Source organism: Leptidea sinapis, chromosome 18, assembly GCF_905404315.1.
Source record: "Leptidea sinapis chromosome 18, ilLepSina1.1, whole genome shotgun sequence".
NCBI classification, from domain to species: Eukaryota; Metazoa; Arthropoda; class Insecta; order Lepidoptera; family Pieridae; genus Leptidea; species Leptidea sinapis.
Genome location: NC_066282.1, coordinates 2,311,866 through 2,325,207, shown reverse-complemented (window position 1 = coordinate 2,325,207; position 13,342 = coordinate 2,311,866). Strand labels below are relative to the sequence as shown.

Sequence of the window (13,342 nt, the reverse complement as noted above, 5' to 3'; positions counted from 1 at the left end):
TTGATTAAATTTATGAAAGTAAATTATTTGAATGTATTACATTTATATGACAATGAATCATTTTATTTTATATTATGACAATATTATACTAAATATTTAGTTTGTAAAACTGACCTCTTCTTCTATGAGCGGAGTTTTTTTTCTTCATCACAAACGGTTTCTTACGAGTCGAACTTCCATTCTCAGATCTAAGAGTACTTACTTCTTCTTGTAACTCACAACATTTCTCTTTCAGGCACTTTTCTAAAGAGATAAGTATTCCTTTTTCTTCTTGTAGTATCTAAAAAAAGGTTAAAAAGAATAACTTACTGATAAAAACGGTTTACCGATAATTTAATATGCATCGATGAATACCTTAACTCGTTTTTCTAAAAGCTCAAGTTTGTGCCTCAAGTCATCTTTCTCTTTTTGCGCCTCATTTGCTTTTTCGCTGAGCATATCAATGTCTATTAATTGTTGTTCATATTTTTGTATCTCCTTAATAACCTGCTCATTCGGGTTTTGTAGTTTTGCAACAATCTAAAATGAAAAATTTAGAGTTGAAGAATACTTATAAATTTTTATTTACTTTATGTCGGATTTTATTAATATTTGGATTGAAATTCTAATATAATATAGTCAGTGTCAAAGTCGTTTTTTGTATTAAAATAAACTATTCAATTTCTCTACGCCGTTTATACTATTTCAATATTATATTATGGAACTGAATAAGGTGTCTTAGCGATGAGTACCAGAGTTTCATGGAAGTGGAGGGCAAGCGAGCATGCATGCAAGTCTTATTTTTTTACATTACGCATATTATCCAAACAATCTAGTTTTATTTAAAGGGTATCGAGTCGTGATGGTGCGGTTGGACCAAATCCCAATTTTATCAGTGGGAGCCTCTTTTGATACGCCCTACACATTACAATGCAGTGCAGCTCAAGATTCTTGTAGAACCCCAAAAATTCTGAGCAACCCAACAATTGCGCTCGCCACCTTGAGACATGAGATGTTAAGTCTCATTCCCAGTAATTTCACTAGCCACGGCGCCCTTCAGACCGAAACAATAATGCTTACACATTACTGCATCACGGCAGAAATAGGCACAGTTGTGATACCCGTAATCTAGCCGGCATCCTGTGAAAGAGAGCTTCCCACTGGTTGCATTGCAAATATATATATTTTGGGAGCCTATTAGGAAGAGTGTTTTCTCTACACCGTTACCGTATAAACTCTCTACCTTTTTCAATGTAACCACATCAAATCCAGCCTGTTCCAACTCAGCTTGTATGTACAGTTTTCTCTGGGGTGAGGGTGCGCTGGAGAGCAACGCGTTGATGAAGGACAGACCGGCAGCTTGAAGCTCGCCAGATCCTCCAGCACTCTGTAGCATCCCCACCAGGAACCTGAAGCGGACAGGCTCGCCGTATCGGAGTCGAAGTGTTGAAAGGGCTTCTGAAATCATGCTGTGACCGTTCGCTGGTGGATAGCAGGCTTTTGTCAGGAGCTGAAAAATGAAAGACAAAAATAATGTCAGTCGATAAATAGTACATCATGCTTGTACTAACCATCAATATATCGGATTGAAAAAAGTGGAGCGCTGCTAACTGAATTAAATCTATATTCCTTTTATCGTGCGCAAAGTTCTATTTTGCGTATGCATTTTCGTTCGCAAAGTACCGCTTTCCCACACGTTGACAAGAGCGTGCGAAAATGTAGCTGAGCGTGCGGGAATGTCGTGATGCGTACGGGAATGTTTAAGAGTAAACGAGAGATTCCAAGGTGTACACGCGCGCGCCATCTCTGGCACTCACGCGCGAGCGACACTATCTCCCCGAGCCCGAGCGCTCTTGCTCGCGCCGGTTTGTTTACATCTTTGTTGTCTGGAATGGACCTGTCAAATCGTGCGCCCCCCCCCCCGTAGCAACACCCCAACGCCACCGTTCTATACGTTCCAATTATCCAAAATATTTCTAGTGGTCGAACTTTGCGCAACTTAATAGGAACGACCTACTTTGCGCACTCGTATCGTAATGTACTATTATATTTATTTGAGACATTTTTAAGCATAGATATGCGCAAATTACTATATAATAATAAATATGTATCGAGCATTAAATTAAATTTCGTGTAATAATTAACAAAATTTACAATAAAGCCACTTTTTGGTATTTATATGAAGATTTCAGTATAAGTTTTTTTTTGGAATAGGAGGACAAATGTACGGGTCACCTGCTGTTAATTGATCACCGCCGCCCACATTCTCCTGCGACACCAGAGGAATCACAGGAGCGTTGCCGGCCTTCAAGGAGGGTGTACCCCAATTTTTTTGAAGGTACTCATATCGTATCGTCCCGGAAACACCGCACAAGGAAGCTTATTCCACAGCTTTGTAGTACGTGGAAAAAAAAGAACCTTGAAAACAGCACTATGGGGATTTGAATTTGTTGTGCGAAGGTGGAATTCGGCGGCAGGAATCAGGTTAAACATCTCTTCGGAACACTCCCCGTGATAAATTCGGTAGAAGACACAAAATGAGGCGACGTCTCTACGCAACCCCAAGTGATTAAGCCGTTCACAGAACACTGAGTTACTGTATAATTTCATGAAATACTCGTAAGATCTGTAAGAACATCCTCGGATTCATCCGCGGATTAATGTGAATCCGCTCACAGATTTTACGAGTATCTCTGGAAATTACAAAGGTAAGTTAAGTACATTAATGTAACATCACCTGTAATGCTAGAACTCTGGATTTGTTGACTGTTGACATGATGCACACAGTTAGTGCGTACACTCCGTTGGAGCAGGTGACCAACCTCCTCACGCAGTCTGCATACCTGGTACAGCAGCTCCAAATACACTGTCTGCAAATGGTATTAGATTTTAGAAATTTCAATAAGATAACTTAATAAATTATATCACGTAATATGAAAACTTCGAGCGATGAATTATTAACCCAGTCTACGTAACTAGTATTAGACTAAAATAGACTTTTCCAGGTGCGTTTATCGTACGGAAAATTATTAGATTCCGCAGTAGAGTTTTTTTTAATTGCAAAGGTGTTTTTTTAATTTTTTTCTCTACAATTCAGTTCAGACTGTATTTATTCATTGTTCAAGGATGAAACTGTTTTTAATTTTTTTCGTATTAATAAAAATTATTTCGATGGACGTCAGGACTTGTCATTTTCACTCGTCTCTATTGATTGCCCGCGCCTTGGGATTGGGTCAACAAACCGGGACTCGGAAAGTAATGATACATTTTCTCGCTTTTCCACTTGTATGACGATGAAAACTACAATAGAATTATGGCCAATAAATACACTTGTGGCTAAATTATTGAGTTTGGTATGATTGAACCACAATCAACTCCTTTTTTTATTCATATGGTAACGAACACACTTCTAGCACAAAAAAGGTTGAAAGTTTTGGTGTAGAAGTTTTTAGGTAAAATATTATTTTATAATTTTGAAATAGAATATATGACTTTAAGAACCAAATGAATGAATTATTTTTGAATTTGCAACTCACAAACAACAAAGTTCATCAAGCAACGGTCTGCGTCTGACAGCAGGTGGTCCTCTGGCCGCGTCTCCCGCCTGACTGAGCTGTACGTTACGCAGGAGCTCGAGCAGTAGTGTGACGCCATCTAGTGGTTCACACGCGAACTCTTGGACGAAACTGTGAATAAAATCATAATACCATGAAGTTATAATATTTCCTTACCCGGAAACAATGGCGTTGTTCATTATAATTATTTAAGGAAACCCGCTATTATTAGTAAGCAATAATCAAGCTGGGTCCTCTGCCAACTTAATAAAAAAGACCCGATGACGACCCATTGAGTATTTTTCTCAATACAAGCAATAACGTATAACATATCAAATGCTATATAACATATCAACCCTACTATATATTAATTAATTAATTATATTAATTAAATTAATAAGGGACGAGACGAGCAGGACGTTCGGCTGATGGTAATTGATACGCCCAGCCCATTACAATGCAGTGCCGCTCAGGATTCTCGAAAAACCCAAAAATTCTGAACGGCACTACAATTGCTCTCGTCACCTTGAGACATAAGATGTTAAGTCTCATTTCAATTTCTAATTTCATTTCAACAGCTATTGTTCAACACTTAAAACATTTTCGGATTCTGTTCCAGTTGAAGTCTGAAATAAATCTTATAATCTGTGTTTAACAGTAAAAGCAGTAAAATATTTAATGTTAGCGGAGAAACTGCGTTAAATGACGTTAAAACGTTTTAACGAACAATATAAAATGCTCATAAATATTATATTAATCTATATTGCGAGTTAGCGACAACGATTTATTTAAAAATGTAGTAATTATTTTAGGGGTTAAAAAGTATGAAATTGCCTATTTTTACTGAAAAATAGAAATTCGTGTTTTTTTTTAATTTAACATATTTTTTTAATTAAAATAATCAAAATGTGGTTATTTAGATTTGACAAACTGTGTGAAAGCATTTTGTACTGCCTCCAGAGAAAAAAACTTTTTATCATGTAGAAAATTGTCCAAAACTCGAAAAAATTTGTACTCAGTTGGAGCAAGATCTGGTGACTACGGAGGGTGACGAATGGTTTCTAATTGCAGTTCCTGTAGAGTTGAAATGGTTTCTCGTGCTGTATAACGAGAAACCATTTTTTTTTAAGTAAACGTAAAAGGATAGATTTGTCTACCTCTAGTAAGTTAACCTAAGGGTAGATAGGTTATTGGAAACGGCCGTAATTTGATAAAATTATTCTATTTTTCAATTTGAGAAATTAGTTTTATTTTAATTTATATAATTTTCATCTAGAGTCGATAAGGCAGAAATGTGTGTTAATTTTAATTTTCTTTTCTATTTTTTAGTTCGGTTTTTAAAAAATTGCATTTGGCGCCATACCTACTTTGTGTAATGCAATCACAGTGATTCGGTTCTCTTTATCACCCCACGCCATTTTAATATCGTAAAATATTGTACAATGTATTGGCGCCAAAATGATAAAACTCATTGACCAATCATATTAAAAAAATGACAGATTCCAAATTCAAATGTAATACTTTGTTAATTTTTTATTTTAACAGTATTTATGGCCCGACTAAGTATATACACAAGACATGAATTTCATAACTTTCAAGCAAGCCACTTGCAAATCACGATCAATAACTACGTTCTTACAATAATTGAATTGAAAATTGTACATACGGATAGTATATTGCAATCTATCTATATACAGGATGTCCCTAAGTTATGGGACATGAAGGGAAAGTTCCTTAAATATCGAAGATAGGCTATTTTACTGAAAGAAGACTTTATGTTATTTTTAAAAGTTAGTAATTCTGCATTCAAAGATTTTCTAAAAATTACTTGCCTCGTCTGGGAATCGAACCGACTTAAATGTGAAAAAAAAACACCCCTACTCTTATGATGCCAATCGAAAGAATGGCCAAAAACTAATAAGTACAGTAAGTAAGTAGAAGTACTAACTTTTAAAAATAATATAAAGTCTTCTTTCAGTAAAATAGCCTCTCTTCGATATTTAAGGTACTTTCCCTTCATGTCCCATAACTTTGGGACACCCTGTATATATATATATATATATAAAAGAGAATGTATGTTTGTATGTTCCCTAATAACTCCTTAACCTATTAGACCGATGAAATCTTTTGTTATAGATTCGTTAAAGCTCAAGGAAGGTTTACGTATATAATATGGCAATACAACGTTTGCCAGGTCAACTAGTAATACATAACAAAGACAATGTAGCAATGAAACTCATATATAGGTAGGATGTTAGCGGCGACACATGTTATGTTCTCTTTGTATGTTATTATTAAAACGTTAAAAACACTGAATGCTCTTTTAATCCTTTTATAATACACAGCGTCGCTTCAAACTACCCTATAATTGTGCAAATTGCTGTGTCTTGCGGCGACACTGCAATCTGCAATAGTTACGACATTCATGCTTCTTATATCCTTTCTATATTTAGATATAATTTCATACCAACGATCCCTCTGTAGGAATTTGTGGTTATTGTTCAATTCTCATTTTATTATTTCGCTTGAACAACTGTACAGTGCATTGTTTTAATGAAGTTATATTTGTTAGAATTTTTCTCTACTAAAAAGCGACTTGCTGCGGAGAAACTGAACCACTTCCACTGGAAATATCTTTCTCTAAAAGATTTTTTCTGTGTACGGACATAAACACACGCTCACACTCACGCACACACACATACCTACACACACTCACTTACATATACTTGCAATGGTAATCAGAACACTTTTTTTTTCTAATATTTATAAAAAAAGATAGCTTAAGTACTTAGGTAATCGGGGATCCACAATACATCCACTCCCGCTCAACACCTTAGGGAGGAGGGGATGGCTGAAAAACAGCGCTGCATGTAAACATAAATCCATGATTCCATGTCAGGTGAAGCTGAGCCTTTTCCTTTTGCCTTTTGTTTCATCGCGTATCCTAATTGTTCATTTTATATTTGTAATGATTTGTATGGCAATAAAGAATTTATTATAATTATTATAGAATGACAACTAATACGTAAGCTATTGCAATGTTATGGTATGCCTTATTGATAATATAAACTCCTTCGGTGTTATTACAAAAAAATAATTTAAACATGGCTTAGGCACGTGTTTTGTTAGACAGTGACCTAACAATAACGACGTCTAAAATGGAGTTTTTCTTTTTCTATTACAAAACAGTGTTTAGCTCGTGTTTAACTAAAACGTCGTTAAGCACAACATAAACTGAAGTGTACAGGAACAATAATTGTTCCTTATATCCTCGATAATTATTTAAGGAACGGAATGCAATTTTTGACAGATGTCATTTATCTGTTATCATAATATAATCAAAATCTTCCTTACGAATATGATCTACCCGTTAGACACAACTTAGACAAGCTTCGACTCGTGTTTAAATATAAGCAATGTCTAAAGACTGTTGAACGCTAAATAATAGAAAGACAGATTTGTAATAGAACTTTTTTAAAACAAGTGTTCAACTCATGATTAACTTTTTTAATAAAAACACAGCTTTTGTTTTCAATAAACTGCGCTGAAGTGTTGTATGAAATAAATTGACTTTAATTATTTATAAATACAAAATTAAGATGCCTGGTCACCCTGTCATCAATAATTATTTTCGTAATTAAATGTTTAAAGTTTATATTTCACGAAAATTATTTCGCACTATATTACTGGAATAATACCTTTATTTATTTACAGTATGTGCGGGTTGATAGATCTTAGCGAATGTAATGATTATTTCACATTTATTTACTCAATCAATAATTATTTGAAATGTTTCAGTTTATATATTGCATTATTTCACATATTATTTTCTTGACACTCATGCCTCTAATTTTAGACATAAATAAACATATATGATAATAATAACTTAATTCTAAATGCATATCGATGTTTATGTGATAGTTATTGAAGGTATTAATATCAGTGTTTCTGTCTGTCCCCGCTAATAACCGAAACGGATTGACTTAAAGTTACATTCCACTTATAAATAGCTCATATTATGAAGAGTATATAAAAGTAACTTATATTTCTAATAAAAAAAATAATGAGGGTTCTGTAAGAGCCATAAAACGCCATTTCTTTGTCAAGATAATTACAATTTAAAGGTCAGATTGCCTCTTAATAATATGACAATATTACCTGGGAAATGAGAGTCTTAAATCCGCTCGCAACTTCGTCAGCAGCTCGCTCGGGGATCCAAACTGACGAAGGCTCATCTCCTCGCCTACGCCCAGACAAGGATTCCTGTATTATAACCAAAGTTAATATAAAACCTAATAATTAAAAAAGTTTCTTTAGCGTTATTTTTTTATGTCAGTAAGGGACGATACCAGCTGATGGTAATTGATGCGTCCGGCCCATCACAATGCAATAACGCTCTGGATTCTTGAAAAACAGAAAAACTTTGAGCGGCATTACAATTGCGGTCGTCACCTTTAGACATGCCCAGTAATTTTACTGGCTACGGCGCTCTTTAGACCCACACACAGAAACACAATAATGTACTTATACAAATTACTGTTTCATGGCAGAAATAGTCGCCACTGTGGGCTGACCCTATATTATTAGTATTTAGTATTGAAATTACAATAAGTCGCTGTTCCGTGAAGTTAAATCAACCTCTTTAAATTTTTTAATCAAACCCAATTTTTTTGACTCGTCAAATGCTGGAACGAGTATCAAGCTCAATCAGTATCAAGTTCAGGTGAAACTCGTCTGAAGTGATTTTTAGTGACTCTTTACAAAATTTTATCAGTGGGAGACGCCTTTGCACAGGATGCCGGCTAGATTATGGGTACCACAACGGCGCTTATTTCTGCCGTGAAGCAGTAATGTGTAAGCACTATTGCGTTTCGGTCTGCAGTAGTTAGTGAAATTACTGGGCAAATGAGACTTAACATCTTATATCTCAAGGTGACGAGCACAATTGTAGTGTTGCTCAGAATATTTGGGTTTTTTAAGAATCATCAACTGAACGTCCTGCTCGTCTCATCCCTAATTTTCATTAAAAAAAACACGAGAAATTTTTCGCGTACATAACATGCCGAATTATACGAGTACCGGTACGTAACCTAGCGTGTCGGTACGATCGCAGACGGCGCGGACAGGGGGAACCGCTCTCATTCATACCACACCCCATAGTTGCTTCGTAGACGGAAGCTTAGTGGCCTGGGAAGTTGACTCACCAGTTGTATTCACTTAAAAAATCCTACATCTGCATACATAACGGAGAGATCAGCAACTAAGCAATAGTTTCTTAAATGAAATAAATTAAAACCAACTGCGCAAAAGCGTCACAAAGTAAGCTACGTAAGAAAATATAGACAGAATTTGAAAATTGGTCATTAGACTGCTAGATTACCTGAAATCCTTGCTCCCCTGACTGGGCAATGTCCGTGCCTTGTTCGGATCCTGCTCCAAGTCGTACAAACTCCCTCCACTCAGTTTTTTCCCCCATTTCTTAAGCGAAGTTGCGTAGTCTTCTGGATTATATATCGGCGGTCGTTGCTTTTCCTGAAATAGTGAACTGCTTTCAATGAAGATTTTAGACAAGTTGCGAAACACATGCTGCCGGCGTACTATTTACATTGAAGAATTCCACAATTCAGTTTTGTGTTAATGCTGAAGATTTCCACTTGTTTACGTGTTAAGACCGTTATCTTTTCAGATTTATCAGTGGGACCTACATCTTGGAATGTTTGGCGCCATGTTCTCTGGGCCTCCTGCGCTGCTCCAAAATCATGATCCAGTAAACTATAGATATAGAGAATCATTGAGAGCAAAATTCAAAGAAATTAACATCTTGACTGTTGCTTCTCAATATATTCTTGATAATGAATAGAAAACACACATGTGCATAAGTGAATTTGCCAGAAACTGTCATAACCATAATGTTAACACCGGGAACAGACAAACTGATGCCTACTACTCGGCTAAGTCGGGTTAGTAAGTCTTTTGTGGGGCGATGTATATGCTTTTACAACAAGATCCCAGAAAATGTTCAAAACAAAAGTATTACGTTATACAAAAGAATTGTTAAAAAAACGTTTGTGTGGTAAATGTTACTATAACATAAATGACTTTCTTAATGATACCACAGATTGGGAATGGAGTGACCGCCCTCAGGCTATTAAATAACCATTTTAACTGTGCAATATTACTTTGTAAACATATTTATTCGATAAAAAAAATAAAGCCCGCTGAGTTTGTTGCGCCCATTCTTCTCAGGTCTGGGGCATTCTGTTTGGAATGGGTGGTAGTTTTTTGACTTTCAATAAGTGATGTCACATCCTATTTTGAATAAAAATATTTGAATTTGAATTTGAATACAAGGGAAGCCCCTTATCATTTATCGGAGCATTTGGAGATGCGAAATGATATCATTGTGTGCATTTATCACGGGGAGTGTTTCGTACCACACACAAAAATCTTTTGCCACGTAGAGACTTGTAAGGAGCTTTCTTCCACGTACAGCCAAAGAACAAATTGCACAGCTTCCTAAAATACCGGCAATTAAAGGTTAACGTAAATGCCTTGAATACACAAAATACTGGTAAGAGAGATATATATACTGATAATATTGTACCGCTATGTATTCATACAAGAAAAGCCTTATTGGTATTTTGTCAAGTCCAGCAAGACGTTGGAGGCTCATTTGCACAAGATGCCGGCTAGATTATGGGTACCACAAAGGCGCCTATTTCTGCCGTCAAACAGTAATGTGTAAACATGACTGTGTTTCGAACAGAAGGGCGCCGTAGCTAGTGAAATTACTGGGCAAATGAGACTTTACATCTTATCTCAAGGTGACGAGCGCAGTTGTAGTGCCGCTCAGAATTTTTTGGGGTTTTTCAAGAATCAATTACCATTACTTTAACGTCCTGCTCGTCTCGTCCCTTATTTTCTTAAAAAATCGTTCTTAATATCACAATGCAGGGTCGGTCAGGATTCATGAAAATAAGAAATTGACTGTGACCTCGTCACATTGAGACATATTATGATGTTCAGTTTCATTAGCCTAGTAATTTCACTAGATGAGAAACATACACAATACTTCTTCACGGCAAAAAAAGCTTTAGTAAACACCTAGCCGGTATCGTCAGCGAAGAAGCCTCCTGGCTCTTTTCTGGCACAAAATTAGTAGAGATACACTTCTCTAAATTTCATGAAAGACAACAGCATTCTAAGGAACAAAGAAAACACATATTCTCTACGAAATAACCGATTGTTATAAATTATATTTGTAGATTAACAATCACTTATAAAACTTATAAATCGTGTTATTCAGTTTATCGTGTTATTAAATTGAAGTCAATGAAAGCTTTATGGTTGTTTAAGGCCATTTGCTGATACTTTAACAATTGCAAAAGAAACTATTGTAGTTGAGTGTTGTTTGATATCGTATTGTTAATTGATGTGAAATCGATTGCGTTCACAATATTGTTAGAAAAATACTACTTCGTAACTTTCACAACGAGCGCGTATGACTCGAACAAAAGCAGTTGTATTTTTATTTCATACTAGTAGGCTAGTCAACAAGTTCAAAAACGGGCTAATTCTTGATATAACTGAATATATGATAGAACTAAAAATATGAGCGATGACTTATATGATTCAGAATGACGTCTAGAAAATGTATAGAAAGAATGTATCGTTAATAACAATTGTATAAATAGGCAATTGTTAATAATTAAGATGGAAATATATAGCATTTTTAGGAGCTAATTAATACGGTTTTGAACTTGTTAAGTAGCCTATAGAAAAAATCTGCCATATTTCACTTTTGCTATTAATAACGAAAATGTGATAGAAAAGTATTCTCTCACCGAAAGTTTCTCTAACAAATCAGGTCATTAATATAAAATAATGGAATATAAGAATCATATTCGAATGATATTTATTGCTTAACTAGTTTTAACAAATATAAGAAGCCTTAAATTCTGTTAAAACTTTTGTTTACTTCAAGTATTATTTAATCACAATCTTTCTTATTCTGTATAAATATTGATATTGACATGGTGTCTTTTCTTAGTGCTTTTACTAATAAAATTGAATTCAAGTGGTGTCTGTGTGTGTTGATGTTTCTTTGCACAGCGTTCTTCTTCTATTATTAACCCGTTAATTGGCAGAAAAACAACTATATTTTATAAATTCACAAAAACATGCATATAATAACAATAAATTAAAGGGGTTTTACAGTTCACTCGTGTTGCCTACTTTAAAAAAAATAAGGTACTTTCGAAAAGCATAAAAACATCTAAATATTTTCATAGATATTTTTTGTTTTAGCGAAAAAATGATAGACTGAGAATTTTTCAAATTTTGATGTATTTGCAGAGATACATTGCCAAGAATAGGGTTAAGTAATCACCGCCGCCAATATTTTCGTGCCGCGCCAGAATCAAAGGAATCAAAAGAGCATCATATAAGGCTGCTAATCCCAAGAAATCGCCAAAATTTCTTGACGGTTTATATAAAGCTTATATTTTTCCATAAAATAATTATATATCTATAGAATACGAGAAGAAAATTCATTTGTACATTACATTTCTATTAGACAGTGCAAAACCATACCCCCTTACTTTTACAGTCTAGATAAAAATTGTACGACAATTTATTAATTGTACACCAATACTATTCAATATAAGATAGTTATGTTAGTTTTGTAAAGAAAATTGTATTATGTTTGTAATAAATTAAAAATTCTTCTCATTCCGAATTAAAACAATGGCGATCTTGTGCGAGAAAGGTAACCTAGCTCCGCTCGATTCCTCAAGGCCGTTGGCTCGGTCCCCAACCTTAATTTTTTTTTAATGAAAATAAGGGACGAGACCATCAGGACGTTCAGCTGGTGGTAATCGATACGCCCTGCATATTACAATGCAGTGCCGCTCAGGACTCTTGAAAAAACCCCAAAAATTCTGAGCGTAATCTCACTAGCTACGGCGACCTTCAGACCGAAACACAGTAATGTATACACATTATTTCTTCACGGCAGAAATAGGCACCGTTGTGGTGCCCATAATCTAGCGGGCTACCTGTGCAAAGAAGTCTCCCACTGGTTTTAGACTTTGTCCAATTGTAAAATATGAACTGAAAAATGGGTTCGAAATGTTAAATAAATGGGAGTCCAAAAGAAAATTTCTTTTTAAATATTATTAAATGACATGCACAGCAGTTTTGATGTCACGGTGGGTGACCACCCCACCTTGTATCTATAATGATGCATGAAAGGTCGGTCAATATAAAGTTAAAGTTTAAGTTAGTTCAGGGTTAAAGTACAAGAACCTATTGTGACAATAACTGATAGACCATCTGGAGGTATATTACCAAAACTGAAAGCCAAAGTTTCGATCCGAAACGAAAGAACAACGAACTTCGACGAAATTCTATTACCAAAGTTTTTCGGATCCGTATAGTGCGGACGGGGACGGATGTCGTTTCGAAACTAAGAGATAACCATAAAAAGTGAAGTTGTAGTTACGATCATAATGATGTGACACAACGAAAAAGTAAATGTCAAGTGAATTTGGGAATAATAATAATAATAATACTTTTATTTCAGGCCAATGACGTCCCATAGTTAACATTAATTATTTATTCTAATTAAAAGTAAACTTAAAAACTAGAAAACCATCACTGTATAAGGGTGTGGAGTCCAAAATATAAAAATACAAAGATATAAAAATTCATAATATTAATTACATGTCCAATTTATTTTTTGTTATTCTCCATGTGAACAGTTATCCATCGTTTATATATAGGTAGGGCTCCTGATATCGTCGTGCCGA

At 35.1% G+C, this 13,342-nt stretch overlaps 1 protein-coding gene across 3 annotated transcripts in view; it reads right to left on the bottom strand.

The window, feature by feature from the left end:
* The window catches only part of LOC126969470 (uncharacterized), a 147,923-nt gene that overhangs the window by 1,883 nt on the left and 132,698 nt on the right, over positions 1-13,342 (bottom strand). For all 3 annotated transcript variants that reach the window (XM_050814915.1, XM_050814916.1, XM_050814917.1), the window contains 7 exons: positions 8,914-9,065; positions 7,692-7,796; positions 3,516-3,665; positions 2,717-2,849; positions 1,223-1,489; positions 355-519; positions 115-280 (listed from right to left, as the gene is read on the bottom strand). In XM_050814915.1, coding sequence (XP_050670872.1) covers positions 115-280; positions 355-519; positions 1,223-1,489; positions 2,717-2,849; positions 3,516-3,665; positions 7,692-7,796; positions 8,914-9,065 — 1,138 coding nt within the window. The remainder of the gene's footprint in view (positions 1-114; positions 281-354; positions 520-1,222; positions 1,490-2,716; positions 2,850-3,515; positions 3,666-7,691; positions 7,797-8,913; positions 9,066-13,342) is intronic.